At 56.1% G+C, this 27149-nt stretch overlaps 1 protein-coding gene across 1 annotated transcript; it reads right to left on the minus strand.

The window, feature by feature from the left end:
- Nucleotides 1–11340: 11340 nt before the first annotated feature.
- Nucleotides 11341–23703, minus strand: SELPLG (selectin P ligand). The gene is made up of 2 exons (XM_047828763.1): nucleotides 23558–23703; nucleotides 11341–14007 (listed from the first exon to the last, which is right to left on the minus strand). Exon 2 carries the CDS (start codon nucleotides 14000–14002, stop codon nucleotides 12635–12637), a length of 1368 nt encoding a protein of 455 aa, XP_047684719.1. The 5' UTR covers nucleotides 14003–14007; nucleotides 23558–23703; the 3' UTR covers nucleotides 11341–12634.
- Between the last annotated feature and the right edge of the window lie 3446 nt (nucleotides 23704–27149).

Consider the following 27149-nt stretch of genomic DNA (forward strand, 5'->3'; position numbering starts at 1 on the left):
AGAGGGCTCGAGCACGCCGGGCTCTCGTGGTCTCTCGACATATGACTCTAGACTGTCAGCTTCTCGGGTCCAGAATCAGAGCCTGTCTGTTAAGGCATCCCCACTCTACCAGCTCCTGGACACGGCAGGGGCTCCCTAAATGCCGTCCACCGGCTGAATGACTTTAGCCCCATTTGTGCATGTCACAGATGTGGAAACGGAGGCCCAGGGAGGGGCTGTACAATGATGTTATTTTGCTATGCAGCAGCTCCTGTCCGGGAACAAGGCAGACCAGGGCCCGGCCTCAGGGAGCTCCTAGTAGGGGACACGGATGAGAAACAAGTCAAGTGGCAAATCGGGAAGATAATCCAACACTGCAAAATGCTGTCAAGGAGATAAAAAGGATAAAAGATAGCTTAGAAGTAAGCGGGGGCGGGGGGCAGGTGCCTGGGCAGTTATTTTAGCAACCGTGATCAGGGACAGCCTGTCTGAAGATGTTTCTGAACTGAGGACTGCAGGATAAGAGACACTAGGCACTCGAGGAGCAGGAGGAAGAGCTCCCGGACCAAGGGAACAGCAGGTGCAAAGGCCCTGAGGTAGGAAAGGGCTCGGCATGAGGCCTCTTCCAGGAAAACAAGACAGTGCGTTGATCCGCTAAGACCCTGGGGTAGTTAAAAGCTTGGACATTAGGGGACCTGCGTTAGCTCCTGGCTCTGCTCCTCACACACTGCGTGGCCCCGAGCCTCGGTTTCCCTTCCTGCATCAGGAGGGGTCAGCGGAGGCTCCTCCAAGCTCTGTCGCTCAGTGATCCTAAGTAAATTTTCCACGCGTTTGCACTCACTTGTCATCGCCACGCTCACCCACGATGGACGGGAGAGCAAAACAGCACAGCCACTTTGGAAAACGGTCTGGCAGCATCCACAAAGTTAGCCGTCCACTTCCCGGATGGTCCAGCAACCTCCTTCGTAGGTATCTACCCAAGAGGAATAAAAACACACATCCACACAGAGACAAAAATATCCATGACCGCGTTAATCTACAAGGGCAGAAAACACTGGAAGCAACCCCAATGTCCACCAACAGAAAAACGGGTGAACAGACTGGTACCTCGATGCAGGAGAGCGCTTCTCAGCAGCGAAAGGAAGAGGCGGGGGGCATACGGCGTGGCTAAGTCCCATCAACACGCCCAGCGAAAGAACTGAACCCGGGAGAACACACACTGGGTGATGCCATTTACACGAAGTTCTAGAACAAATGCAAAACTAAGTAAGCTACGGGAACAGAAGTCAGAGGAGCAGTTACCTTGGCAGGGGGTGGTGGTGGTGTTGGCCGGAAAGAGGCACAAAGGAACCTTCCAGGGCCGGAAGCGTATGCTATCTAGACCCGGGTGGCGGTTACACGGGCGCGTGCGTAGGGAAGAATCAAGATGCACCCTTGAGATTCGTGTGTTTTACGTAGGTTATGAATCGATGAAAAGTTTTCTGGAAAAAAAAAGGAACTCTGCATCGCCCTCTTTTTTTGGAGGGGGGCACAGGAGCCTGTAGGATCTCTGGCTTCCCGTGGCTCTGGTGGCCTGGCCAGCTGCGCGCTGCCTTGTAAACATTTACATTCCCCGCGGCCTGGCCGGTGCAAGGAGCCCTTCGCTAGCCCCGCACGGAAGCCATCTGGGAGGGCAGGAATGTAAACACCGCAGACCTGGCCTCACCCTCCCCATCTGGCCCTGCCCACTGGGTGCCCTCGGGCACGTCGTGCCCCCGCGGTCTCCACTGCCCCCGCCCCACCCGCTACCCCATCGTGGGACGGAATCAGATGGTGCTTCTGAATTCCTTTGCAGCCCTATTGGGAAGGGGGTGGGGTGCCTGACTTTGAGCAGAGGGCTGCTGGCCGAGAGCGAGAAGTGGGGAGCTTATATTCTAGTGGAACAAGGAAGATGGTTAAAGTGACAACTTAGTGATATATAAGTCAGGAAAAGGTCAGGGAAAAAGGGACATTCCAGCGAAGCCCTGAAGGCTGTGAGAGAGTGAGTGAGAGAGATGATCAGAGGAAGAGCATTCCAGGCAGCGAGAAGAGCAGGTGCAAAGGTCCTGCGGTAGGCGGAGCCTGGCATTTTCAAGGAGAGGAAAAGAAGTATCTGGCGTGGTTGGAACAGAGTGAGTGAGGGGACAGTGGGAGGTTAGAGGGCACCGGGGCCAGACGGTGCAGGGCCTCTGTGGGCGTTGGCAGGGATCTGGGCTTTTACTGTAGGTGAAGAAGGCCAATCATGGGTCCCTGTGTGGGCAAACCCTCCACCACATCTCTCCTTGTGTCAAGGCTTTCTCCTCTTTTCCCACCCCCAACACACACACACACACACACACTCTTTCTCTCCAGGACTCTGACCAATAGATGGCTCTGGGTCCCATCTCTGGGGAGAAGGGGCTCTGTATGAGGCCCTCACAAAAGCCACACAGATTCCCAGCCTCCCCGTGGTTCCTTCCACCCTGACCACCAGCTCCTGACTCAGCTGGGACAGAAACTTGGCTGGTGGGGGTTCCAGCTGCCTGCTGGGCCCAGGGGCATCCTCGCAGAGAGGTCCTTCCATGACATCCAGACCCACCCACCACATGGAAAAGGGCCACATGGGGGGTGACAACAGAGAAGTCAAACCCACCCAGGAGGAGCCAAGACTACCTGCCCTTCGGGGACCTCTGGGTTCTGTTCCTTTGGAGCTGGGGGCCCCTGGGCTAGGTTACTCCACCGCCCTGGGCCTCGATTTCCTCATCTGTAAAATGGGAGTGATAATAACCCCCACACCCCTGGGTTATTGTGAGAAATCAATGAACCTTGGCACCTGGCATTAAATAAATATGCTAATAATAATAATAATAATAATATCAGCAACCAAACGACACCTGGGACTGAGGATGCTTGTCTCACCATCTGGACAGCAGCGAACACAGAAGCCTGGCATACAGCAGGCACTCCATAATGCTACCGGATGGAAAGGGGCAGAGCAATTAGGCCCGGTGGCCGTCACCCGCCAGCAGGTCAGTCGGCAGGGGGCGCCCCCATCCTTGAAGGGGGTGTGCCTGCGGGCCTGGGGCTCCCCTCCACACCCCTGCATCCGCCACGCAGCCAGGGCTCCTGAGTGTGGCCAGCGGGCCGCTCTCCCCCGGGGTTAATTCAGACCTCCTGGAGCAGGGACACACGCGGGCGCGGGCCGGGGGGGGGGGGGGGGGGGGAGGGGGGGGGATGGGCCCCGACAGCTGGAAACATCTGGTTTGAATTGTCGGTTGGAAGCACCGGCCAGGCAGCCAAGGAATTTGTGAGCTAATTTTAGGCCAAAAGACAGAGAGCTCAGCAGGGCGGGGGTTTGCTCCCCAAACCGCAGGGGCGGAGCTTTGAGGTTCGGGCCAGGGAGGCCTCCGCGGTGCCGCTCAGGTGGTCCGTGTCTGCCCGGAAGCCAGAGACCATCTCTCCCCAGATGGGCAGTAACCAGGCGCCTCCGGTGTGCCAGCCACGTGCACGGTCGTGGCCTCTCCCGTGGCCTTAGGATCAGCAAGGACTCCTCTCCCCATTTCGCAGGCGTGGAAGCTGAGGCTCCCAGAGGTTAGCGGGTTGTGCACCATCCTGCAACTGGTAAGCAGGGGAGCCGGGATTCGAACCAGGTCTGCCGGACTCCAAGCCTTACACCTAAGGTTCCCTTGGTCTCCGCCCGCCCCGTGTGACGGCTTTTGTTAATTCCGTCACTGCTCTGCCTCCCTCCCACGCCCGTGCACAGCTTCCCTTGCTCGTTAGTTCATTCAGTAAATGTTCCCTGAACCTCTACTGTGCGCCAGGCACAGTGAGGAGGGGAGAGGGAACATGAGGAACAGGGGCCCCGCCCTTGCACAACAAAATGCATTATCTCCACCTCGCTCGAGATGGTAATCAGTGCTGGACCCGAAAAGGGGGTTGTGGGAAAGGAGACCCAAGGGCAGGGCTGCAGAGAAGACCTCTCAGAAGAGGGGACAGCAAGCTGAAGCCAAAAGGGTGAGACAAGGCCAGCGGGGCAGACATCTGGGAAGACAACATCAGATACAGGAAACAGCAAGTGCAAAGGGCCTGAGGCAGGAGCACATAAAGAAGAAAGAGCAAGAAGGCTCATGGGGCCAGAAGAAGGCAGTAAGAGGGAGAATATTGCCCTGCGTGTTCATTTGCACCCAGTGATTTGCTGAGGCACCGCTGAAACTCTGTAGGAAATCACTTGAAGCCTGTCCCTCCTGGGGGCCCAGAGCCTGGACAGTAGGGTCTCTGGAAAGAATGAACCCAAGGGAGTGGGGAGCAGCTTGGAACCAACGCCGAGACTGGAGGGGAGTGTGGTTCCCTGTGCCCATGACTCCCCTGGCAGGGTTCGTGTGCCTCGGAAGGGGGACTGTGTCAGTGCCACTTTGGCGCTCTGGTCTGTCATGAGGCCCAGAGAGGGCATTCTCGTTTTGCCGACCTCGGGCATGGGCATGCGGCTCTCCAGCCTCCCGCGGCAGCTGTGGCTACAACCTTCCGGCCACCAGCCTCCCCCGGCACGCAGAAGCCCATCTGGGTCCCTGAGAACCTCTGGGAAGGGGAGCTCTGTGGGTCTCTCACTGCCGAGTGAGGATAGCAGGGCTTCTTCACCTCGGCACCCTTGATCTCTTGGACCAGACACTTCCCCCCCATTGGGGGGGGGGGGAGGCTGCCTTGTGCACTGCAGGGTGGTTAGCAGCCACCCCGACTACCTACTGGATGCCAGGGGTACAACCAAAAATATTCGCAGAAGTGGCAATGTCCCCTGGAGGGCAATGTCACCCCCAGGTGAAGACCACAGGCTCACAGCCTTCCTGTGAGCACAGCAGGAAGTCTAGGACGACGGTTTACTCACCAGCCAGGGAGGTTGGGGACCCCCGATGCCCTGGCACTTATGGTTTTATTCTGTTTGTTGAGAAACACGAGGAAGACAGAAGTCGAAAGAAGCAAATGAAGCTTACTTAACGCCCGCTGGGCGGTGAACCGCTCAACAGCATGGTGTACTGCCTTCCAGTCTCCTTCCCACATCCAATGATCCCAGCAGCTGTGATTTATCGGGCACGCGCTTACGCTCTTCCGGCCTCGTCTCCTTCACCCCTCCCCCAACACCCCCGCGGGGCGACACTGTGATCATCCCATTTCACAGGGGAGGAAACTGAGGCTCAGAGTCCACATAACATTCCAGGACAGGCATTGTTCCGTGTTGTCCTTCCAAAACGCTTTCATGCCTACTCCCAGCTGTTGGAATATTCCACGGACACCGCCCAGTCACCTGCTTGGTGCCGGGACCGTTCTAGAGGCAGAGTCGCAGTCCCTGCCCCCCAAGCCTGCGGCATCCCGTGGCCTGGGACCGCGTGTGCAGGGAGCACAGGAGCAGAGGCTGAGGCTGAAGCCCCGCCGTTAGGGCCACCCAGAGGGGCACGCAGCACACCTGTCCTCGAGGCCAACCACCTTAGGACCCTGAATGCACACACCGCCTCGCATGCTGCGGTTTCAACTTTTGTGAAGTGTCTCTGGGCACAGCGGGGCTCCCTATGGGGGCGGGGATCCTATGAGGGCGGGGCTACCTATGGGGGAGGGGCTACCTATGGGGAGGGGCTCCTATGAGGGCGGGGCTGCCTATGGGGCGGGGCTACCTATGGGGGCGGGGCTACCTATGGGGAAATGCAAGAGCCACAGGCTGTTTGTCATGACGTTTTCTGCCCCGGGGGATGGAAACGTGCCCCCTCTGTGGGGACCGAGAACACCGGCCGTTACTAAGAGGAGCCCTGTTGGGCGAGGACCACACTCTCTTATTCCCCCCCATGGCTTCAGGTCCCACCTCCAGGAGGACCTTCTCGCAGCCCTGCCTCCAGGCTTTCGCTGGCTCCCAAGCCGCCATCCCACGCTGCCTGGTGGGTGCCCTCGCTGCCCACCATATCCTCCCTGTCGGCTCCTCCCAGTTCTGCTGCCTGCCCCGTGGTGGTGTTGTCCCTCCAGCAGGAGCTAGTGTAGATACTCCCATCCTACAGAAGGGAAAATTGGGACCCGAGAGGGTGCTGGCAGGCCCAAGGTCTTACAGAGTTGAGTCTGGGGTGGTTGAATTAGGGAATACCTCTGCCCTACAGTACTCTCTGGCATCACCCCCGGCACTACGTGGGCACCAAGCATGGGCAGAGCCCAACAGCCGCCTCCCAGCACCTCCCGCCCTCCACGGTGGGCTGGCGTGGGCACAGAACAGCCTCCGGGGAGGACTCTGCTCTGTGTGGCGGAGGGACAGTCAGGCCGAGGGTGTGGCTTTGAGCCCTGGGGATTTGGGGGAATATCCAGCCCTTCCTCAAGAAGCCAGCCTTTGGTGGCTGGTGTCCCCCTGCCCCCCAGCAAGTCCCAGATCTGTGTGGCCTCAGGCAAGTCATTCAACCTCTCTGAACCTCAGTGTGTCCACCTGTAAAATGGAGTTACAAAGAGGACCCGTCTCACAAGGCGAGGATGAAATGAGAAAACACAGGCGACCAATTTAGCACAGAGTAAACTCCTGACTGGCACACAGGGGTGAGCTTTTAGTGCCATTGTTAAGGTTAACAGATGCACAAAACCCTGCCTCGAGCGGCTCACCCGAGTGGAAGGAACAGGTGAGTGAACAGTGGAATGGCATGACGGTGGCATGAGCGACACACGGACACCCATTTACAGATGGAAAGGTCGAGGCCCAGAGTGGAGGAGAACACACTGGAGTTATCTGTTGGTCAGCCAGGCTCGGGGCAAAGAACCAGAAAGAGGAGGAACGAGCCAACAGGGAGACCAGAGGCATGGCTGGAGCTGCTCGGAGCTCAGAAAGGGCTCGGGGCCTGGGGGAGCTGACCTCAGAGAGAGGTAGTGGAAGGGAAGAGGTAGGTCAATGCCCAGCAAGTGACAAGACTGGACACGTTTTTTGTACTTGGGTAGTAGGGAGTCATGGATGGTGTCTGGGCACAGGAGCAGCCACTGAAGGAAAGAAGGGTTGCATCTACGCAGGACATGGGTGGGACAGCCCCAGGAGCTGTGGCCTCCTCCCGCCTCCCGGGGCCAGATTTCCAAGCCCTCGACCCTCACGCACGCTCCTTCACCCGAGCGGACCCGCAGGCGTGCCCAGCCGGACTCACGAACGCACCTGCCCGCTCGTTCGTTGGCTTGCACTCGAGACGCACTTTCCACACTGTGAAATGCACCAGTCAGGCGAGAGCAGCTGGGGGGAGGGGGGGGGCTTCGGGAAGTGACAATCTCGTGTGACCACCACGCAGTCCAAGATCTGGCATGTTCCCATCATCCCGGAAGGCTCCTTCCAGCCCCTCCTTCCAGCTCCTTCCAGCCTCCTCCTCCCCGGGCAAGGGTAACCACTGATCTGATTGCCACCGCCATAGCTCAGTTTGGCCTGTTCTCGCCCTGCCTGTTGTTGAAGCCGCGAGATAGACAAACAGCCCTTTGTGTCTGGCCCCTTTAGCCCCGCGTGTGTTTGAGATTCATCCACGTTGTGCGTCGATCAACCGTCTGCGCCCTTTTAGTCTGAGTGGTGTCCTATCATCCACATATCCATTCACCAGAAGGTGGATCTTTGGATTGTTTCCAGCCTTGGGGCTATTAATAATAAAGCTGCGAATAGTGTTATCTACAGGTCTTTGTAGGCACATGTGGCTTCATTCTCTTGCAGAAATACCTAGGAAAGGGCTTGCAAAGTTGCCTGGAAGCGCCACCTGGTGCAAATATGCCAAATGGTGAATATGTGTCCAACGTTGTAAGAAACCGCCACACTGCTGTGCAAAGCGGCTGTGCCCTGGTGCATCTGCGGGAGCGACGCGGGAGCGTTCTGGCTTCTCTGCGTCCTCGCCAGCACTTGGTATTGTCGGTCTTCAGTTTTAGTCCTTCCGGTGGCACAAAGTGACATCTCGGGCGGCTTTCATTTGCATTTCCCTGATGGTCAGTGACGTTGAGCCTGTTTTCCAGGAGCCTTCTGGACACCTCCGCCTGGAGGTTGACCAGACCCTGCAGACGCGATGTGGCGGAAGCCCAACCCACCGCCCGACCTGCTTCTTCCGTGGATGATACCCAAGTAGCAAACGAGATTTCACTTCCTTCCCTCTCCTCCTCCTCCTGCCAATCCATCACCGACTCCTCCCCTTCCTCCTTCCCAGTTATCCCTCGATTCCTCACCTTCTCCGGCCCAGGCCCCCCCCCCCCCCATCCTCGCACAGCCTCGCCCTCCTCCCTGAAGCCATTCTGCCTCCTTCCCACCACCCCGGCCTCGTCCATTCTCCCAATGTCCCCACCCTGTTCTCTATGCTGTCCTCAGTGGCTGGACACATTCTCCTCCCTGCACCCACCCTCCACAACTCTGCACCTTTCCAGCCTCATACCATTTCCTGACTCCTTTCCACCCCACCCCCAAAGTCTGGCTACATCGCACATGCCCAGCAACCCCACGCCCACCCCCATCCCCACCTTTGGGCTCCAGGCCCAGCCACAATCTTATCGTTTTCTGGGCGACCATTTGACAGATCTCTTACTCCCTCCAGGCCATGAGCCCCAGTGGGCATCCCATGTCTTAACCACATGGCATCCCCGGGGACATAGCACAGAGTGGACATACCCTGACATTCGAGTTATGTGGCTCAGCAGAGCGGCACATGGGGAGGGATATGGAGGGCAAGCTTGACGAGCCTCTGCCCAGATCAGCTTCCAGAAGAACCACCGCAAGGCTGACCCCCCGCCCCCATTTCCTGACTTCCTGTCTACCCTCCTTCCTTCCCCACCGCCAGAGCTGAAGTCAGTACAGTCTGATTTCTTAGCAGAGCAACCTGCCGGAGCAAGTGATCCAGCTTTCTGAGCCTTAGTTTCCCCAGCAATAAAATGGGATAATAATTGTACCCACATCATGGGGTGGTTGTGAGGTCTGGTAGGTCATGCAGGTGACGTGTTTGCACGGGGTTGCACGTGCACTGACTGCCCAGTCGATGTCCCCGGCCACCTCTCTTTGTCTTAGACCCCAGCATGGCTGTGTCCTGCTGTCTGCGAGGTGGGAGCTGGCTTCGGGCTTGTCACCCTCCCAAGTACCAGCGCCTTCCCTCGGCAGCCAGGAGCCACAAGGGTGACTGATGGGGACTTCCAGGCACCAGGACAGGTCAGCAGGGGTGAGAGCTCGGGGCATGGCATTCCCCCAGAACCCCACCGCGACCTCAAGAATAACATGGCACTGTGGTAGGAACGTGGCTTTCGGATTCAGGCTTGAGTTCCGGTCCCAGATCCTATGGGTGACCTGAGACAGGTGACTTCGCCTGTCTGAGCCTCAGTTTCCTCTTCTGTAAATGAGAATACGAGTTCCTCCTTCCCAGGCTGTTTGAGGGGACTCATGGAAACACTGCAGATGTTCTGTGCTCAGAATATATTTGCCGAATAGATGGTTGGGGTGATTCAGGTGGTGATGTTCAAGGCCAAGGGGAGGTCCGGGCAGGAGGAGGACACAGTGGGACGTAGGAGCCAGCCTATAGCAGTCTCCGAGGGCCAACTGTTAGAGTTTCAGAATTTTGTAAGCCAGTTGTTTAATAAGTTAAATTATAAAAAACCAAGGTCCGGGGCGCCTGGGTGGCTCAGTCGGCTAAGTGTCCGACTCTTGATTTTGGCTCCGCTCACGGTCTCACAGTGTGTGAGTTCTAGCCGCGCATCGGGCTCTGTGCTGACGGCACGAGCCTGCTTGGGCTTCTCCGTCTCCCTCTCTCTCTGCCCCTTCCCGTTCTCCCTCAAAAATAAATAAACACAAAACACAACAAAAACCCAAGGTCCTCCAGTACTCAAACCTCACCACTTCCTAAGTATTTTACTACATTCTACTCTTCTATGTTCTTGAGATTATTTGCATTTATTGTACCATTTACTATATACATAGTTGGTTGCTCCAAATCAGCCAAGGGGGTATTTACACCAAGGAATTGGCAAGCATCGCAAATCATGGCTGGGATACAAATCCACCCAAGGGGCTGGAGGTGAAACACTCACCAGCACCCTCCCGGGTTCGCAGCGCTCCTGGCCCAGCAATCCCTGCTTCTCCTTTGTCCTCTGGGAAGCTCCTGGCTTTCAAGAGCTCCAAGAGCCAGTGGCGGGTGCCGCCTGGTGGCTGCTTCAAGCACCTGTCATCCCCAGACTTCAATTCCGCGCCTTGGAGAGAGCCAGACAGCCGCCAAGGGGAGCCCTCTGGGGTCACAGTGTCCTCCAGTGGGGGCGGGGGGACGTGGAGACCTGCTCCCTACCCAGGAGGACAGGGTGACAAGACCCCAGAGGGACGCTTGCCCCCCAAGTCCTTCAGCCTCTGTGTCCCCAGCTCCACGATATCAAGTCCCCCACATGATTTTTCTCATCGCTCCCAAAGGGCAAGTAAACCCACGCTTCCCCTAACGCACAATTCTGCCTTTTCCAGGGTGAGCTGCCCCAGCCCAGGGTGGGCACCCTTCCCCCACCAAAGTGCCCGGAACACCTTGGGTGTCACACTTGTTCTAGAGCGTCAGGGGGCGGGGCAGACAGCCCTCTACTTCTCACTAACTCTGCCCCCACTGCCCCTGGCCCACCACCTTCCCACCTGTCTGTCCCTGGTCTCTCCCACCCCCTTTCCAGCTTCAGCCAATACCCCCCAGACTCCACCCTGTCTTTGAACTCTCTCTCACCCTGAAGGGTCCGGCACTCCCAAAGAAGCCGCCGGAGGTATTTTTCTAGAAGAGAAAAAGTCCAAAACGAGTTGTAGTCCTCCCCCAGAAGGTAGAACAGGAGCTCAAAGCAGGAGTCCCTTCTGATCTAAAAGCATCAAGAGACAGAAGAACCCAGGTCTGAATCCTGGCTCAGCCACTGGTTTGGGGGGTTTTTTGTTTGTTTTTGTTTTGTTTTTGAGAGAGAGAGAGCGCACAAGCAGAGGAGGGGCAGAGAGAGAGGGGGACACAGAATCGGAAGCAGGCTCCGGGCTCCGAGCTGTCAGCACAGAGCCCGACGCGGGGCTCGAACTCACGAACTGTGAGATCACGACCAGATCCGAAGTCCGACGTTTAACCGACTGAGCTCCCCCAGGCGCCCCCGGGCTCAGCTACTGTTGAAGCCACTGTGGAAGCCTTGGCTTTCTGATCCGACCCTCGGGGTCAGCGGGGGTCCGAATGTGGTAACGCACGCACACGGTGAGTGTTGCTTAAATCGGGCAGCCAACTTCTTGATTTGCTGGGGCTGAGCAGTTTCCCCCAACATAAGGCTCCCGGTGCTACATTCACCAAAGTCCCACGCAAACCGGGCCAGCTGCTCACCCGATGCTCAGATCAGGGGTCAGCACACACAGAGCCAAATCCAGCCTGCCACTTTGTTTGTAAATAAAATTTTATTAGAACGCAGCCAACCCTATTCATTTGTGACACATCGTCAACGACCACACACAATCTACGAGGACCAAGGACGGAACTGACGAGTTGCAACGGGGACCGCGCGGTCTGCAAAACGTCACATATTTTTGGTCTGGCCATTTAGGAAAAAAGTTTGCTGGCCCCAAATTTTGTTCGAAAACCTTGGAGGCCGCAGCTGTGCTCAGCCCTGTGAGGAGCCGGTGTTAAATGGGAGACAGGCCACCCCCCCCCTCCCCGGGAGACGTCAGGGTGAGTTTCTGGGGAGGATGGCACTGACGTTGAGAGGACGCGTTTGTCTGAGAGTTGGGGCGGGAACCAAATTCTGTATGCCAGAACTGGGTCATGGGGGGGAGTTGAATAAAGTGGATTCGGGGACCAGTTTCCCCATCCCCCCAACGGCCTAAAACCTTCCCGGCTGCCCAAGGATGTACCAAGATGCCCCCAGTGTCCAAGAGACAATACTGAAAACTTAAGGCACAGACCGGGGGGTTGGGGGGGTTTCTGGAGCGGGCCGGGGCCGGGGTGAACAGCAAGGGACCAAAGCCCCAGCAGGAGACACCTTGACGCCCTGAAACAGCCACTGTTAGTTCATCGAATATTTATTGAGCACCTGCGCTGTCCCGGGCCGCGGGCTGGGGAGTGGGATATTTCAGTGAACAATGACCCACACAGCCCCAAAGAAAGGTATGGCCCTGGGCTCTCCAAGCCCGCCCCAGCCCTCCCGGGCCAGGATCTCACCCTGGACTCCCTGGGGAGATGCCCAGGAAAACCCAAGCTGCCCCAAGTCGGAGAGGGGCAGGGAATGGCCTTCAGAATCCAGCACTCCTGCCCCCAAAATGCCCCCTTTCCTATGTGGTGACCATGGCAACCAGAAGAAAATGGGCGTGAGGGCGGGGGCTTCACCGGGTGCTTGGGGATGAGGCTCCAGCCGTGGAAGGCCTCAGAGGGAGCCCAGACAGGTGGGAGACAGGGAGGTGGAGGGATCTCCCCGGCCCCCCCCCCCCCCCCCCGGGAGGCAGGAGGGAGGATGCGGTGGCTTGCCCACAGTCCTGCTTTGGCTGCAAGAGTTCAGCTGCTCTCCTTCCTGTGGGGCACCTGGGGGCTCTGTCCTAGAGATCCCCATCCCTAAGGGCCCCAAGGAAGCCCGGACCCGTGGAACAGAGCCGGGGTGCTCAGTGGTGGCCCAGCGGGCCTTGGAGGGAGCAGGGAGGCGAGGGTCCTGTTCAGATGGATGAGCGGGTGAGGGGTGGGGGTTAAGGGAGGAAACTCTGCAAGGTGAGATCATCCCCATCTCGGCCCTCCCTCGGCCCCGCCTTTAGGCCCTGGCTCTTGGCATTGGGCAGGTCCCCGTTGGCCGTGGCCGAGGGTGCTTCGCCCCCCTCAGGCAGCAGGGACGAGATGCAGACCATCTCAGTGGGGGAATAATTGCGCACAGGGTACATGTGATTCTTGCGAGAGAGGCGGACAGCCAGCACCACTGTGCACACGAGGAAGATAGTGGCCACCAGGGCCAGGACGAGGATGGCCAGCAGGCACTGCTTCACAGGGATGCGGTCCAGAGCCTCTGTGGGGCTGGGGGCCACGGAGCTCTGGGGGGCAAGATTCTGATTATTTTTCCATTGTTTGATAAAGCCATCAGATGAATTGCCTACTGCCACGGTGGTGCTGTTGTAAGGATCAGAGGGCACAAGCAGGGCCATGGTTAGGCTCCTTGTGGTCGCAGGACCTGTGGATGGGACCTTTGTGGTGGCAGGATCTGTGGACAGGGCCTCTGTGGCAGTGGGCTCCGTGGATGTGGACAGGGCATCCGTGGCTTCTGGTCCCGTGGACGGGGCCTCTGTGGCCACAGTTTGTGTGGTCTGTGCCTCTGTGGCTGCCGGCCCCGTGGACGGGGCCTCTGTGGCCACAGGTTGTGTGGTCAGTGCCTCTGTGGCTGCCGGCCCCGTGGACAGGGCCTCTGTGGCCGCAGGTTGTGTGGTCAGGGCCTCTGTGGCTGCCGGCCCTGTGGACGGGGCCTCTGTGGCCACAGGTTGTGTGGTCAGGGCCTCTGTGGCTGCCGGCCCCGTGGACGGGGCCTCTGTGGCCGCAGGTTGTGTGGTCTGTGCCTCTGTGGCTGCCGGCTCCGTGGACAGGGCCTCAATGGTGGCGAGCTCTGTGGATGGAGCCCCCTCTGTGGATGAAGCCTCTGTGATGGGAAGTAACACAGTGACCTGTTCTTTGCTCAGAGGGCCCAGCGTGACGGGAACCCCCTGCGTGGCCACTTCCATGCTCAGATCCCCCATGGCCATCCCTCTTGCGTCCAGGCCAACGGAGTCCCCTCTGGCTGTCATCAGAGTGGCTTGTTCAGGAGTTCCGGAATCCTTCTGCCCCAATGTTGCCGTCTTAGCCAGAAATGTCCAGGTCAGGGACACAGGCCCAGGGCTATTTGTAAAAAGCGTCTCTGGAGGGTCCGTGCCAATGTAGTCATACATGTCCTGTTCTGGGTCCTCCTCCACTTGTTTCTGGCCCTGCACAAGCAGGGGGTCCGGGGCCTCAATGGTTCCATTCTCCCGTGTCTCCCGCAGCTGCAGGCTGCTGTCAGAGCCCAGCAAAATCAGAAGCAGGAGGACTTGCAGAGGCATGGCACCTGGAGGCAGACACAGACAGAGAGACATCAGGACAGGCTCACCCCTGGGCCTGCCGAGCACCCTCTACTGCAACCCCGGACAGCCTCAGCTAGGAGGGTGTCTGACCTGGGGCAGGCACCTAGCGTCCTCGTAACCCGGCATTTACCTGGTACGCGGTAGCCCCCCGGCAAACAGCGGCCATCGTTATTTATCAACATTAACTCCTTTTTTTAGGTTTACTAATTTTGAGAGGGAGAGAGGAAGCGCGAGAGGGGGAGGGGCAGAGAGAGAGAGGAGGGAGCGAGAATCCCAGGCAGGCTCCTCCGCAAGGTCAGCATGGAGCCCGACGTGGGGCTCGAACTCACAAACCATGAGATCACGCCCTGAGGCAAAGTCCAACACGTAACTGACTTAACTCCCTGCCTTTCTGATTAAAACTTTAAAATTGTGGGCAAGACCGCCCACCGGGGTGTTGAAAGGAAATATTAGAGCTTCCAGTTATATAGTTATGTCATCCACTTTGTAATTTCTATTTCTGTGCATAATTCATAGATCAATGCATCCGTATTGTCCACTGATGGGGTTTGTGAGCAGAAGAGTTTGGAGACCACAGGTGTGCAGGATAAAGCTGCTTGTTTGGACCCTTGAGGCCTTTTTTTTTTTTTTTTTTTTTTTTTTTTTGAGGAGACGGTTCCTGATACGTCTCTCTGTGTCCCTCTGTTCCATTCTCCTTTGTCTTGGCTCCCACCCTACATAGCCCAGTCCTGTTCTTCAGATTCTCAGCTTTTTCCCCCTCCTTTCTCAGTGTCTCAGCTTGGTCTGGTTCCCTTCTGTCCTCACGTCCACATTTTGGGAGGACAGTACCTACCTCATGGCTTATAGTGAGGACGAAACAGGCCCTACAAAGCCCTTAGCACTCGGTTCCCATGACAAGCTCCCGAAAAGAGCGGCTACTTTGCCTCCATCAGTAAGCCGATCCTGTAAGTCCTCAAGGGCCCAGAGCCATCAACTGTACTATCTGGGGCCAGGAGAAAACACATCTTTTCGGAACAGTCCTGCCCTCAGGCAGCTGATAGTCATTTCACTTACCTGGGGGTCCATTCTGCTGTGACCCTTCAGCCCCCTGACCAGTGGCCAAAAAGGGCAGTGCCTCTGCTTTTGACCGTCTCATTGGTCTTTCTTCCCAGCATTGTGAACACCCATATATATAAAGTTTAAGCTTGTTTATTTCTGAGCGAGAGAGAGAGAGAGAGACAGAATATCCCAAGCAGGCTCCATGCTGTCAGCACAGAGCCTAACCCAGGGCTCGATCTCAGGAACCGTGAGATCATGACCTGAGCTGAAATCAAGAGTCGGATGCTCAACCAACTGAGCCACCCAGGGGCCCCTGAACTTGCTTTCTTGATTGCTCTCTCTCCCCTTATGCTTCCCCTGGCATGGGCTGTTGTTTATGGGATTCGGAGTCATGCACTTGGGAATCCTGTGGCTAGTGACAGCTGTGTCCTGGGCCAGGATTCAGGTATTCCTGGTTTCCTTGGATACAATACCTTCAGCAGTGTGCAATCCCAAGCACTGTGTCTGGGGCAGAGCCTGGGTCAGTTCCAGTACTTTTCCTTGTCCTTCACATAATTTAGAGCAAAGACCAGTTGCTCATCATTCCTTGAGTGACTATAACGTACTCCTAGGCCCCTCAGCTCCCAGGCTCCACTTGACCTCCTCCACTTGTTAGTTAGAATCATGTTGGTTTCCAAAATGGCAGCCTGGGGGCACCTGGGCGGCTCAATCGGTTAAGCCGATTGAGCTTGGGAGTCTCTCTCTCCCTCTCTGCCTCTCTTCTACTCACGCTCTCTCTCTGTCTCTCAAAATAAATAAACTTAAAGAAAAAAAAAAGTCCTTAAGGTGCCTGGGTGGCTCAGATGATTAAAAAGTCTGACCCCTGACTTCGGCTCAGGTCATGATCTCATGGTTTGTGGGATGGAGCTTCACATCGGGCTCTGTGCTGACGGCACAGAGCCTGCTTAGGATTCTCTCTCTCTCTCTCTCTCTGCCCCTTCCCAGAGCACGCATGGGCTCTCTCTCTGTCTCTCAAAATAAATAAACGTTAAAAAAAAAAGTACTGACATTTAAAAAAATAAATTAAAAAAATCGTGTCTTAAAATAATTTCTTAAACCAGGGCGCCTGGGTGGCTCGGTCGGTTAAGCGTCTGACTTCAGCTCAGGTCATGATCTCACAGTTCGTGGGTTCGAGCCCCATGTGGGGCTCTGTGCTGTCAGCGTAGAGCCCACTCTAGGTCCTCTGTCTCCTTCTCTCTTTCTCTGCCCGTCCCCCGCTCTCGCTCTATCCCAAAACTAAATGCTAAAAAAAGTTCAAAAATAAAATAATTTCTCAAACCAAACTTCATGATATTTGCACCAGACACATCAGGCCCTCAAGCTGAGGGCAAAGTACAAGCTAGGGCACGCGCACGCACGCACACACGCGCGTGTGCACCTGTACACACACGACACACACCCCAGCCCCAGGTGGGATATTCCTCAGGTACTGCTTCCTGCCCAAGGTCAAAGGAAAGGACAGAAGACAAACGGCTAGCTGATACAGGTCACAGTCATGCAGGACATGAGTCTCCGTCAGTTGACAAATATCTGAGTAAATTACAAGAAAAAGGTAATCTTAGGGGCCCCTGGGCGGCTCAGTCGCTTGAACATCCACCTTCAGGTCAGGTCACGATCTCACAGCTTGTGAGTTCGAGCCCCGCATCGGGCTCTGTGCTGACAGCTCGAAGCCTGGAGCCTGCTTCGGACTCTGTGTTTCCCTCTCTCTCTGCCCCTCCGCTGCTCACACTCTGTCTCTCTCTCAAAAATAAAGGAAGAGTAAATAAATTTTAAAAAGAGAGAAACTTCATCTTGACTTTACCTCCCCCCACTCCATAGCATAAACCAGTAACCCTTCACAACCCCGGTGCAGCTCTTCCTGCCCACGGGTCCCGTCCCCATGCTTTAAGAAAATCACTTTTTTTTTTGCACCAAAGACGTCTTCAAGAATTCTTTCTTGGCCGTCAGCTCCGAACCCCACCATCACTCCAAAACCTCATCACTCACAATTATCTTCATTTTACCGTGGAGAGATGAAGCTCTACCTCAGAGAGGTAAAGCAACTTGCCCAAAGGCACACAGCTGCCAGAGATCAGACTGGAACCCAGTGAAGATCCGGGAAGGCTTTGTGGAGAAAGCTGACCTAGCTGAGGGGGCAGAAGGACCAAAGGCTTGGAAGAGACCTTAGCTTGTTGTATCTATGGCCGGGGTTGGGGACCCAGCTGAGGGAAGGAGGGCAGACTAAGAATAAGGAGACCTTGAAGGCCATCTCACCCAGAAAGGTCAGCCCCATATGTCCCGAGGGCTATGCAGGGCACAGCATCGAGAGAACAGGCTATGGCGGGGGGGGGGGGGGGGGGGGGGGGGAGGAGAGAAAAAGATGTTCCGGTCTCAGTTCTGTCCCATAGAAGCTGTAGGACCTTGAATTGCTGAGCCTCAGTTTTCTCATCTGCAAAATGGGGATAAGAAACCACATCTATCTCATCGAGCTGTTAAAGGAATACAACAAGAGAATGGATGAGGGGCCATAAGGCAAGATGAGGGCCACGCACAAGCTAGCACACACCCCCCTCCCTAGGCGGGATGTGTGCGATAGTCCTCAGGCACCCCTGGCTGCCCAAGAACAAAGGAAAGGACAGATAACAAATGGTTAGCTGATAGAGATCACAGTCTTGCAGGACCTGAGTCTCTCTCTCTCCGTTTACAAATGTCTTGGTAAATCACAAGAAAAAGGCAATCTATCAATAGCCTAATCTCCAGAAACCTCTAGACTCAGTTTCCTGGAGCCCCAACATCACCCTCCCCTCCACAACGATGTGGGGAACAAAGGTAAGAAAGAAATGGCGGGTAAGATTAAGTGTATTTATAACCTGCAGCCCACTGACGAATACTCGAGGCAAAACAGAACAGAACCGTTTCTCCAGGAACCCCCTGCCGTCCTATTGTTAATGCCTCACTAGAGGGAAAACCACCTTAGCTTGACAACCGCAAGGCCTCAGGTATCTTAGGAGCCCTCTTTAGCACATCAAAGTCCTTCTGGAGGCTTCCCTTTGGTCTTCACCTCCCCCAACTCCAGAGCTTACAGCCCCAGGGCAGCTCTTTCTGCCCCCGGGTCCTAGCCCCGAGCCTTAACAAAATCACCTTTTTGCACCAAAGATGTCTTCAAGAAACCCTTCTTGGCTGTCAGTTCCAGATTCCCATCATTCCAAAACCCCATCAAGTAGGTGCTTACTAAACGGATCCCCCCCCCCCTACACACACACACACACACACACACACACACATTCTTTGTCTCCCTCTTCAGGAGGCAGTTTCTTTGCACAAGGGTGGAGCTCCTGCTTGGGGGTACAGGACAGGGCCTGATCTTGGCCCTGCTTTCCTGGGGCGGGGCGGGGGAGGGGGACTTTAGGAAGAAGCCACCAGCTTGGATAGTGTTTCAAAATTACGAAGACTTGTACCCTTCACCCCCCACTCGGGCAGCTCTCGGTTCCTGGAAGGCAGAGCTCTCAGCCACTTCCTGGAAGCAGAGAGGCTAGGAACAAAAAAAAAAAAAAAAAAAAAAAAAGGCCCCACCCGCTGTTCCTGAGTGGAGGGTGGAGGAGGGCGTGGAGGGGGCTCTCGCCCTCCCCTGCCCTCTCCCTGCGCCCATCCCCACCTCCCCTGCATGCAGAGGCAACTTGGGGTGGAGGAGAGACCGCTCAGCAGCCGTGTCACCTGAGCCTCGTTCCACCCTCTCTGAGCCTCAGTGTCCTAATCTGTAAAACGGGCGACCTTGCTTCAAAGAATGGTCCTGAGAATCTAATAGCATGCTGCAGGGAAGGTCCCTGAAGCTGGCATCCAGCAGGGAGTGTTTTACTGGGAGAGCCTCTTGGGGGCTGTGCACAGAGGGGCAGAGGAAACAGAAATCTCAGAGTCAGGGAAGGTACGGATACGGCGGCCTCCCCACCTCCGCCATGGGCAGTGAGGGAGGCTTCGGGTCCAGCGTGAGAGCAGAGGCCTCCCTGTGTGTTGAGATGAGACAGAGCACACCGGGAAAGCTCCCATCTCCCAGCCCAGGTCTAATTAGGGCCAACATCCTCGTCCAGGATTCCTGATGTTAGTGCTGAAGATCATCCCCTTATCCCTCATCCTGTGGCCTCAGTCCCAGGCAAGCGGGGGTGGCCGGTCACCCCAGCCTGCCGCCTGCTATCCCACAGACCTCAAGGGACAGGGACCATGGACATCACAGCCGTGAGCCAGGCTGTGGCTGGGCAGGCGTCAGCCCATTCGACAGCGAAAAAAAAATCCCGGTTCCTGGGGGTCTTGTGACTCCGAGGGGGCCGTGCAGGTAGCGAGGAGAGGAGCGCTGTGTCTGGCTCCCAAGCCAGTGCTCCCAAGAAAGTGCTTTACTTCAAGTTAAATGCATGGTGATATAAGGACAATGGTTTTCCAGAAGGCCCCACTGCGGCTGGACCACTTCATCACCCTACTCACCTCCACCCTGGCACTGGCCTTTGCGAATCCCATTACACAGATTAGGACAGCAAGGCTCAGGAGAGTGAAGTCCGTTCCTCAGAGCGGTGAAGCCCCCACCTTCCACCTTTCTCCCCCCGGAGGCAGGAAAACGGTCACTCGCCACAGGAGGGGGGCTCTGAGAGAGGGGCAGACTTGTCACACCCTTGTCACACTCTTCCTGCTTGCCTAACAGAGTAGGTCAGATACGGCCCGTTTCCTGTCTTTCACCCTAAAACCAGGGTGCTCTGCCCGAGCCCCACCCAGGCTGTGGAGGGGCAGGCTGCTGGCGGGGGGCCCACACCCTGCTCCAGGCGTGGGGAAGACGCCAGGGAGCCGTGAGAAGCTTGGGACTTTGCATTCAGAATCTTGGATCCCGGGAATCCCAGCACTCAAGAGTTTGGGACCTCAAGATGTGAAAGACTGAGCATCTCAGGGTGTGGGTGAAACAGCCACCAAGAGAAGGGAAGGCTCCAGATCAACAAGTAGGTCAAACCGAGGCCCAGGTGCCCTCCCCCTCAGACCTCAGGGCATTTCTCAGGGCTGGCGGACAGGATAGGCCCCGGCCCAGCTCAGGATCAGATCCGATCAGGATCTGATCCAGTCAAACCAGATCCAGTCCCGGCTCTGGCACTTACAAGCTGCGTGACCTTGGGCAACCGGACTCACCTCTCTGAGCCACAGGCTCCTCATCTGGAATACGAAGACAAGGACAGCACGGAGTGGGGTGGTTGTGGGTTGAAGTGAGCTGGCTCAGGCTGAGGGTTTAGCACACATTAAGTGCTCAACAATGGCCAGCTGTTGTCCTTGTCATTCTGCATTTAGGGCCACCTCCCGGAAATATCCCCAAAGGCATAGTTTTGACATACCTACCTCTGATCTTGGCGGAGAGGGCTGGGACGGGGAGCCCTAGAAAACTGTCTCCACAGCAAGCCCTGGCCCATGCCTGGTTTGCAAAGCACATGTGTCAAGTGTAGACAAGGTTCCAGGCACTGGTTTGAGAGCTATTCGTGAATTACTAGCTCACTCAGGCCCTACAACCTCCTCTATTCATCCCATGTGAGGGATTAATAATCCCATCTATTCTCCAGAGTCGAGCAAATGGCACCTTCTCCAAGAAGCCATCCTGGATTGCTCAGGCATAGTCATTCCCATTGTTTAAACCATTTAAAATGTTTGCTTACTTGAGGCTCCTGGGTGGCTCAGTCGGTTAAGCATCTGACTCTTGATTTCAGCTCATGATCTCATGGTCGCGAGATCAAGAGCCCCACGTCGGGCTCCACACTGGGCTTGGAGCCTGTTTAACATTCTTTCACTCTCTCCCTCTGCCCCTCCCCTACTCATCGTGCTCTCTCTCTCTTTCTCTCTCTCTCTCTAAAAAATAAATAGGGGCACCTGGGTGGCTCAGTCAATTAAGTCTCCGACTTCGGCTCAGGTCATGATCTCGCTGTTTGTGGGTTCGAGCCCCGCGTCGGGCTCTGTGCTGGCAGCTCGGAGCCTGGAGCCTGCTTCGGATTCTGTGTCTCCCAAGCTCTCTGCTCCTCCCCCGCTCATGCTCTCTCTCTCTCTCTCTCAAAAATAAATAAACATTAAGAAAAATTAAAAATAAAACAGTAAAAAATAAATAAAATGTTTACTGTCTAAAACTCCATTCCCACTGGCCCATAAACTCCAAGGGGACAGGAGAGATGTCGCCGTTCACACCACATGCGCAGGGCTCAGCAGGCACTGTGACACCTGCCCATAGGCACGGGCACCCACCGTGACTGCCCCACTGCCTCCGCCAGATCACAAGCTCTTGCAGGGCAGTCTCCGCTGGGTCCCCAGCACCGACAGGCCTGGCCTCCTGGGGGTCATTAAACGCCCGCTGCAGGGGTGGTGCGTGAATGGGACAGAGGCCACCAGCAGGCAGGTGCACAGGACATGTGCCCTCGGGCTTCCCGCATGGTGCCTGCACTTCCCCACCTTTTCTCAGCATCTCCCCGGCCCCCAGCAAGGAGCCCTTTCAGACTTTCTTCCCCTTAAGTTTTTTTTTCCTTAAGTGCATCCGAACTCGCAACCCTGAGATCAAGACCTGAGCTGAGATCAGGAGTCAGATGCCCAACCGACTGGGCCCCCCAGGCGCCCCCCCCCCCCTGCATTTTAATACCACAGATACACCTGTTTACTGTTCCGTAGCCTTTGCAGGAACACGAGCCACAGTGACGGTGAAGACTTTGGGGTTTTGCCCACCTACCAAAAAACCTAACTTTCCCCTCTCGGACCCTGAATTGGCTAGCCTGGTCCAGAGGAGGTAAGCTGTTTTGCACACGTGAATTCAAAGAGACCTACCCCTGGTTTTAGTTTAACAACCGATGGCTGGCTGAAGACCTGTGTTGACAGCCAGGTGGACAAGCAAGCACACAGACACGCTCCAGCCATGCTGTCTCCTTCTCGCCTGAGTCTCGTGCCCCGCCCCACCCCCACCATCTTCTTGCTCAAGGTCAGCAAAGGAGACTGAGAAGCCAGGGCCGGGGTCGCCGGGGGCTCCGCGAGGGTCCTGCAGCCAGACGGGGCCGCGGTACGTCCAAGCCCGGCCACCTCCCAGCCAGGCCACCGTGGGCAGCCGCTTGTCCCCTCTGAGGATTTCCCATCTGCACAAAGGGGGCGCAGCATGCTTGGACGATTCCCCAGGCCCTCCGAAGCCCCTGCTCCAGCCTGGCCGAGCTTCCCCAGAGGCGCTCAGCCCAACAGCCCGGTCCCTTCCGCTATCCGGGTTTCAATCTCCCTTGGCTGCTGGCCTAGCCTGGTGAGGAAGGCATAGACCATTTTGGGTGTGGCCAGGCAAGCCCCAAAGGAAGTCACCAACGCGTCTGGGCCTAGGGGGGTCACCTCCTGAGCCCCTTGCCCAGTGAGAGGCCTGCTCTCGGGGGACTCGAAGTCAGAGATGGGAGAGGAGGAAAACGAGAGGGTCCAGGAGGGAAGGAAGAGAACTCCCGGCGCCTGGAGCCCTAGATCATTGTCTATGGTGTGTGTGTGTGTGTGTGTGTGTGTGTGTGTGTGTCGGGGGCCATAGCTTTAGGTACTACCCCCCCACCACTCTCCTTTATGCCCCTAAAGCACCCCAAATACAAATACCTAAGAGTATTCAAATTCTGATGATTACTTTCTCTTTTGCTAGCAATATTAGTGTCCTAATTCTAATATTTTCATACTTTTTCGTATTTCTTTTTTCGTATTTTTTCAACAATTTTTTGAACGTCATAACAAGTGAAAGTGGAAAGAACGCAGTTTTGGAGGGGCGCCTGGATGGCTCGGTTGGTTAAGTCCCCGACTCTTGATTTCGGCTCAGGTCATGATCTCATGGTTCGTGAGTCTGAACCCTGCGTGGGGCCCCGCGTTGACAATGCGGAGCCTGCTTGGGATTCTCAATCTCTGCCCCTCCCCTGATTGCACTCTCTCTCAAATAAATAAATAAACATAAATAATAAATAAATAAATAAATAAATAAATAAATAAAGTGAGGGAAAAACAAAAAAAGAATGCAGCTTTGGAGACAGTATTTTTATGGATCCAGAGCCTCAGAAGCTTCCAGACAGGCCCTGCACCTGCTCTCCCTTTCTGGAATCACCCAGCCCTAACCCCAGCTCTGCTCTGAGCAAATCCCTTCACCTCCCCATGCCTTGTATGAAAGGAGGGGAAGCATGATTTTTAGAGCAATGCTCCTGACTTTTCGGACTTTTTCTATAAGAAACCTCACCCTCTCTGAGCCAGTAGCTGCTGGCAGTCCCGATGGGAAGGTTAGGATAGAAGTTGAGGATCTGGAAGAGACTGTGGAATAAGGCCACGACCTCGATCCTGAGCCCCTCTCCCCTCACCCCGAGCCCAGGCTCTGGTTCGGAGCTCAGGTCCTGCCCCGGGACTGCCCTCGGCTGTCAGGCAGGCCAGGCCTGCCGGTCCCACAGCTCCCCCCAGCCACTCCCTATGGTTTTGTGAGCTGGCACTTACCCTGCTCAGCAGAGCATGGGACAGCTGCCTCGTGAGCCGGGGAGAAGCCGCTTCTCTGCCTCAGTGACAGGGACCGAGCCCACACTGCCAGGGCACTGCTGTGGCACCCGGGGCTGTGGTCCCAGACCCTGCCAACCTTCAACGGCCTGTGTGAAAGAAGGAAGCGAGAATGTGGTTACTCAGACAGGGCCACGTGACGGCCCACACCCCCTTGTTTGTGACAGTTTTGGTGACAATGTTGATTGAGACTGGGTGGGTGGTGACGGACTAGGACCTGCCGAGCCCGGGAGCACTCTGGGGTTCTGGTAGGTATGAAAACATCAAGAAGCTTCTAGAAGATTTCTGGGGAGGGCTGGTTGAGGAGACCCCGGCGCGACCCCACCGTGATGGAGAGTAGCGGTGGGGCGACCCTGCCCTGGAGGGAAGGCAGTGACCAGACGCAATTAAGGATGGTTCTAGACTCCTGTCCAAGAAGGGAGCCGGGGTGGGAGAAACCACAGAACGCACACCTTCCTGAGGTTTGCAAATACGATGCAGTCATTCCTTCCAGAGTCATCTCTAGATGCACAGGTGGTCCTTTTAGCTCCAATCGGTAACTTCTCTGAGGAGCTAGATGGCAAAGTCCATCAGGGCAAGACATGCTTATTTTATTTCTCCATCCGGACTCGCTCATTTGGCCACGTCTGGCACACCAAGGCTGCATGCTCGGAGGTCCAAAAGCAAGCAGTTCTGGGCTCTGGCTCCAGAAGCTCTTCGTCTGGTGGGGAAGCCAGCAGGTGAACCAGTAAACAGACCGTTACACACAGTATTGTCACCCTGCGGTGAGCGAGGGAGGGGCCCCTAAACCACCCTGGCCAAGGGAGGGGCTGTCAGGGGAGTCTTCCAAGAAGTGGTGCAGGGATGAGAAGTAGGGGTGGGCTGGGTGGGCATCCCAGGCAGAGAGCACAGCATGGCCAATGGCCAGGAGACCTAAGAGAGCACAGAACTCTCAAGGGAGTGAAAGCATCATCTCCCGGGGTCTGGCCTGTGGCTTTGTATAGGTGGGATGCAGGACGTATGCGGACAGGGGTTCTTACCCTACCTTACACACAGGCAGTTTTAAAATGGAAACCGGGGGCGCCTGGGGGGCTCAGCGAGTTGGGCGTCCAACTTCGGCTCAGGTCATGATCTCACGGTTTGTGGGTTCGAGCCCCGCGTCAGGCTCAGGGCTGACGGCTCGGAGCCTGGAGCCTGCTTCGCATTCTGTGTCTTCCTCTCTCTCTCTCTCTCTCTCTTTCTCAAAAATAAATAAACATTTAAAAAAAATTTTTTTAATGGAAACTGGAAACCCAGTGGGTATTCACCACTGGGGCCTCCATCCTGGAAGGGACCAAAAACTCCCCCGGTCTGCAGAGACAGGGAAACTGAGGCCCCAAAAGGGGAGGTAAGAATGTTAGAACTTCCCACCCTTCCCCAGCAGGTTTGGAAGTAGCCAGCCCTCAGGAACAGGGACTGAGAAGCTCGAAACAGACCCACGTCGGGGCTGGAGGCCACTCTCAGGTTATAGGAGTTCCAGATCAATGTTTTAGCCCGCGTTCACAAGCATGTCAGAGACAGGACAGCCCCTCCTCTGGGAACAGCCTTGGGTCCCCACCCCTCAGACCAGCTCATCCTGAACCAGAATCCGTTACCAGATCCACAGTTCTGACACCAGCAGTGAGGTCCTGAAGACGCAGAGGACAAGGGGAGGGCGGTCTCCCTTCCTGGTCTGCCGGAGACCGACCGGGTTCTGGGGATGCAGAACTTTCAGGCTTAAAACTGGGTATGTCCCTGGCCCCTTCCAGGCCAGGGGGCCAGGAGAGCAGGCCGTTTGCTAAACTCTGAATGGGCTATCAGAGGCTGTTACCCCCACCCGCGGCACTGGGGTGGAAGGACTGGCCGAGGGGGCAGGGTCGGTGGGGGGGGGGGCGCAGATGCAGACCCCCACACCCCCCAGATGTATCCCTTCCTCCCCCTCCCGGATGCAGCCACACGCTGCTTCTCTGGAGGGTCGGGCACAGCCTGGGGAAAAAGGAAACTACCTGGTGCTTTATGCCATCTGTGAGCTTTGCAAACCATCTGGGAGCAGGGCCCTACAGGGGTCAACTCGCAAGGCTAGGGAGCGGGGCGGATAACTGGCCTCGTGTGACCTTGGGCAAGTCGCTTCTCTCGAGCCTCGGCTGCCTCACCTGCAAAGCCGAGCAGTACAAACGCTTACCATGGTCCTTGGCCTCTGCCACAGGCCAGACGCTGCGCATCGTATCGGCTCACGTACTGCCCAGAGCCGTCTTTGGAGGTGGGGAAACTGAGGCTCAAAGCGAGGCCGTGCCTCGCTCCAGGTCACACAGCGTTGGCGGCAGACCCAGGTCCGGGCAGCCGGAAGAAAGCCCAGCCCTCTGTCTCGGCGCCTGGCCTGTGATCGTGCTGGCTGGAGCGCTCTGTGTAAAAAGGGAATAAAAGGGGGGCCGGCAAACTCTTTCAAGGGAAGACTCGCCCAGCTGAGCGGACCTCGCAGAGGAACAGACATTGCTAAGAGCGCTCCGGCTCGCGCGGTCTGTGCGGAGCCCATAAAGCCACAACTCATGGCACCTAACACCTGTGAGATCCAAGCATTCACAGTGAGCGGGTTTCCACTCCTGCAAGTGGGGCCCCGAAAAACACTCCCCCAAAATGCCTTCCAAGACGGGAGCAATTATACTTAAGGTGAGAGAAACGGTGGGAAGAAGCAGACCAGTCCCAAACTCACGGAAGCCTGCCCCCTGATGAAGCGTGAGGCAGGTGTTAAAGTCACGCCGTGCAAAGCGCTCACGCCTCGTTAGTGGAAAAGCAGGGGTGAAGGTGTATAAAGACCAGAGGGTGGGTGCTCAGCGGAGGCACTGAAAGAAATGCAGGGCTCATCTCTGACTGGCCCAGCGATGGGTGGCTCTCCTCTTGCCCATAAACCTTCCTTCCCTATATTTTTAAACAGAAAAATATACATAACAATCTACATGTTGACCTTGATATCAAGAAACAGATTTTAAGCAAGGCAAGGACTTCATAGACACCCTAGATTTCAGAATGACTAGACAGTTGCTGCCTTGGTCTGTCTCCACCCTTCTGGGGTATTCTGGGGACGGCCCTTCCCACGCCCCAGCCCTGTGTTTCTCGACGCTTCCACCCGTGGTTTCCTAAGGCCCCTTGGCTGCAGCAATGGGCCAGTCAAGTCACTTCCTCTTATGCTCCTCAGCCTGACTCTGAAGGATTCTCCAGAAGGGGTTAGAAACCCACTCAGACATCATAGAGGGCAACTCCTTTCCCTAGAACAGGAGCAAGGGGCTTTTTCTGTAAAGGGCCAGAGGCGAAATCTTTTCAGCTTTGTGGATCTGTCTCAAATATTCAACTCTGTGGTGGTAAACATGGAAAGAGCCGGTCCGTATGTGATGAATGGGCGTGGCTGTGCGCCAGTAAAATTTTCTTTGCCAAATGAGGTGGAGAGCCAAATTTGTCCCACCGGCTGATCCCTGACCTAGAGAAATGAAGAGACACTGGCTATGGGGAGAACCAAACTGGAATAAGAAGTGACCCACCAGGT

This window comes from Prionailurus viverrinus, chromosome D3 (assembly GCF_022837055.1).
Source record: "Prionailurus viverrinus isolate Anna chromosome D3, UM_Priviv_1.0, whole genome shotgun sequence".
Classification (NCBI taxonomy): domain Eukaryota; kingdom Metazoa; phylum Chordata; class Mammalia; order Carnivora; family Felidae; genus Prionailurus; species Prionailurus viverrinus.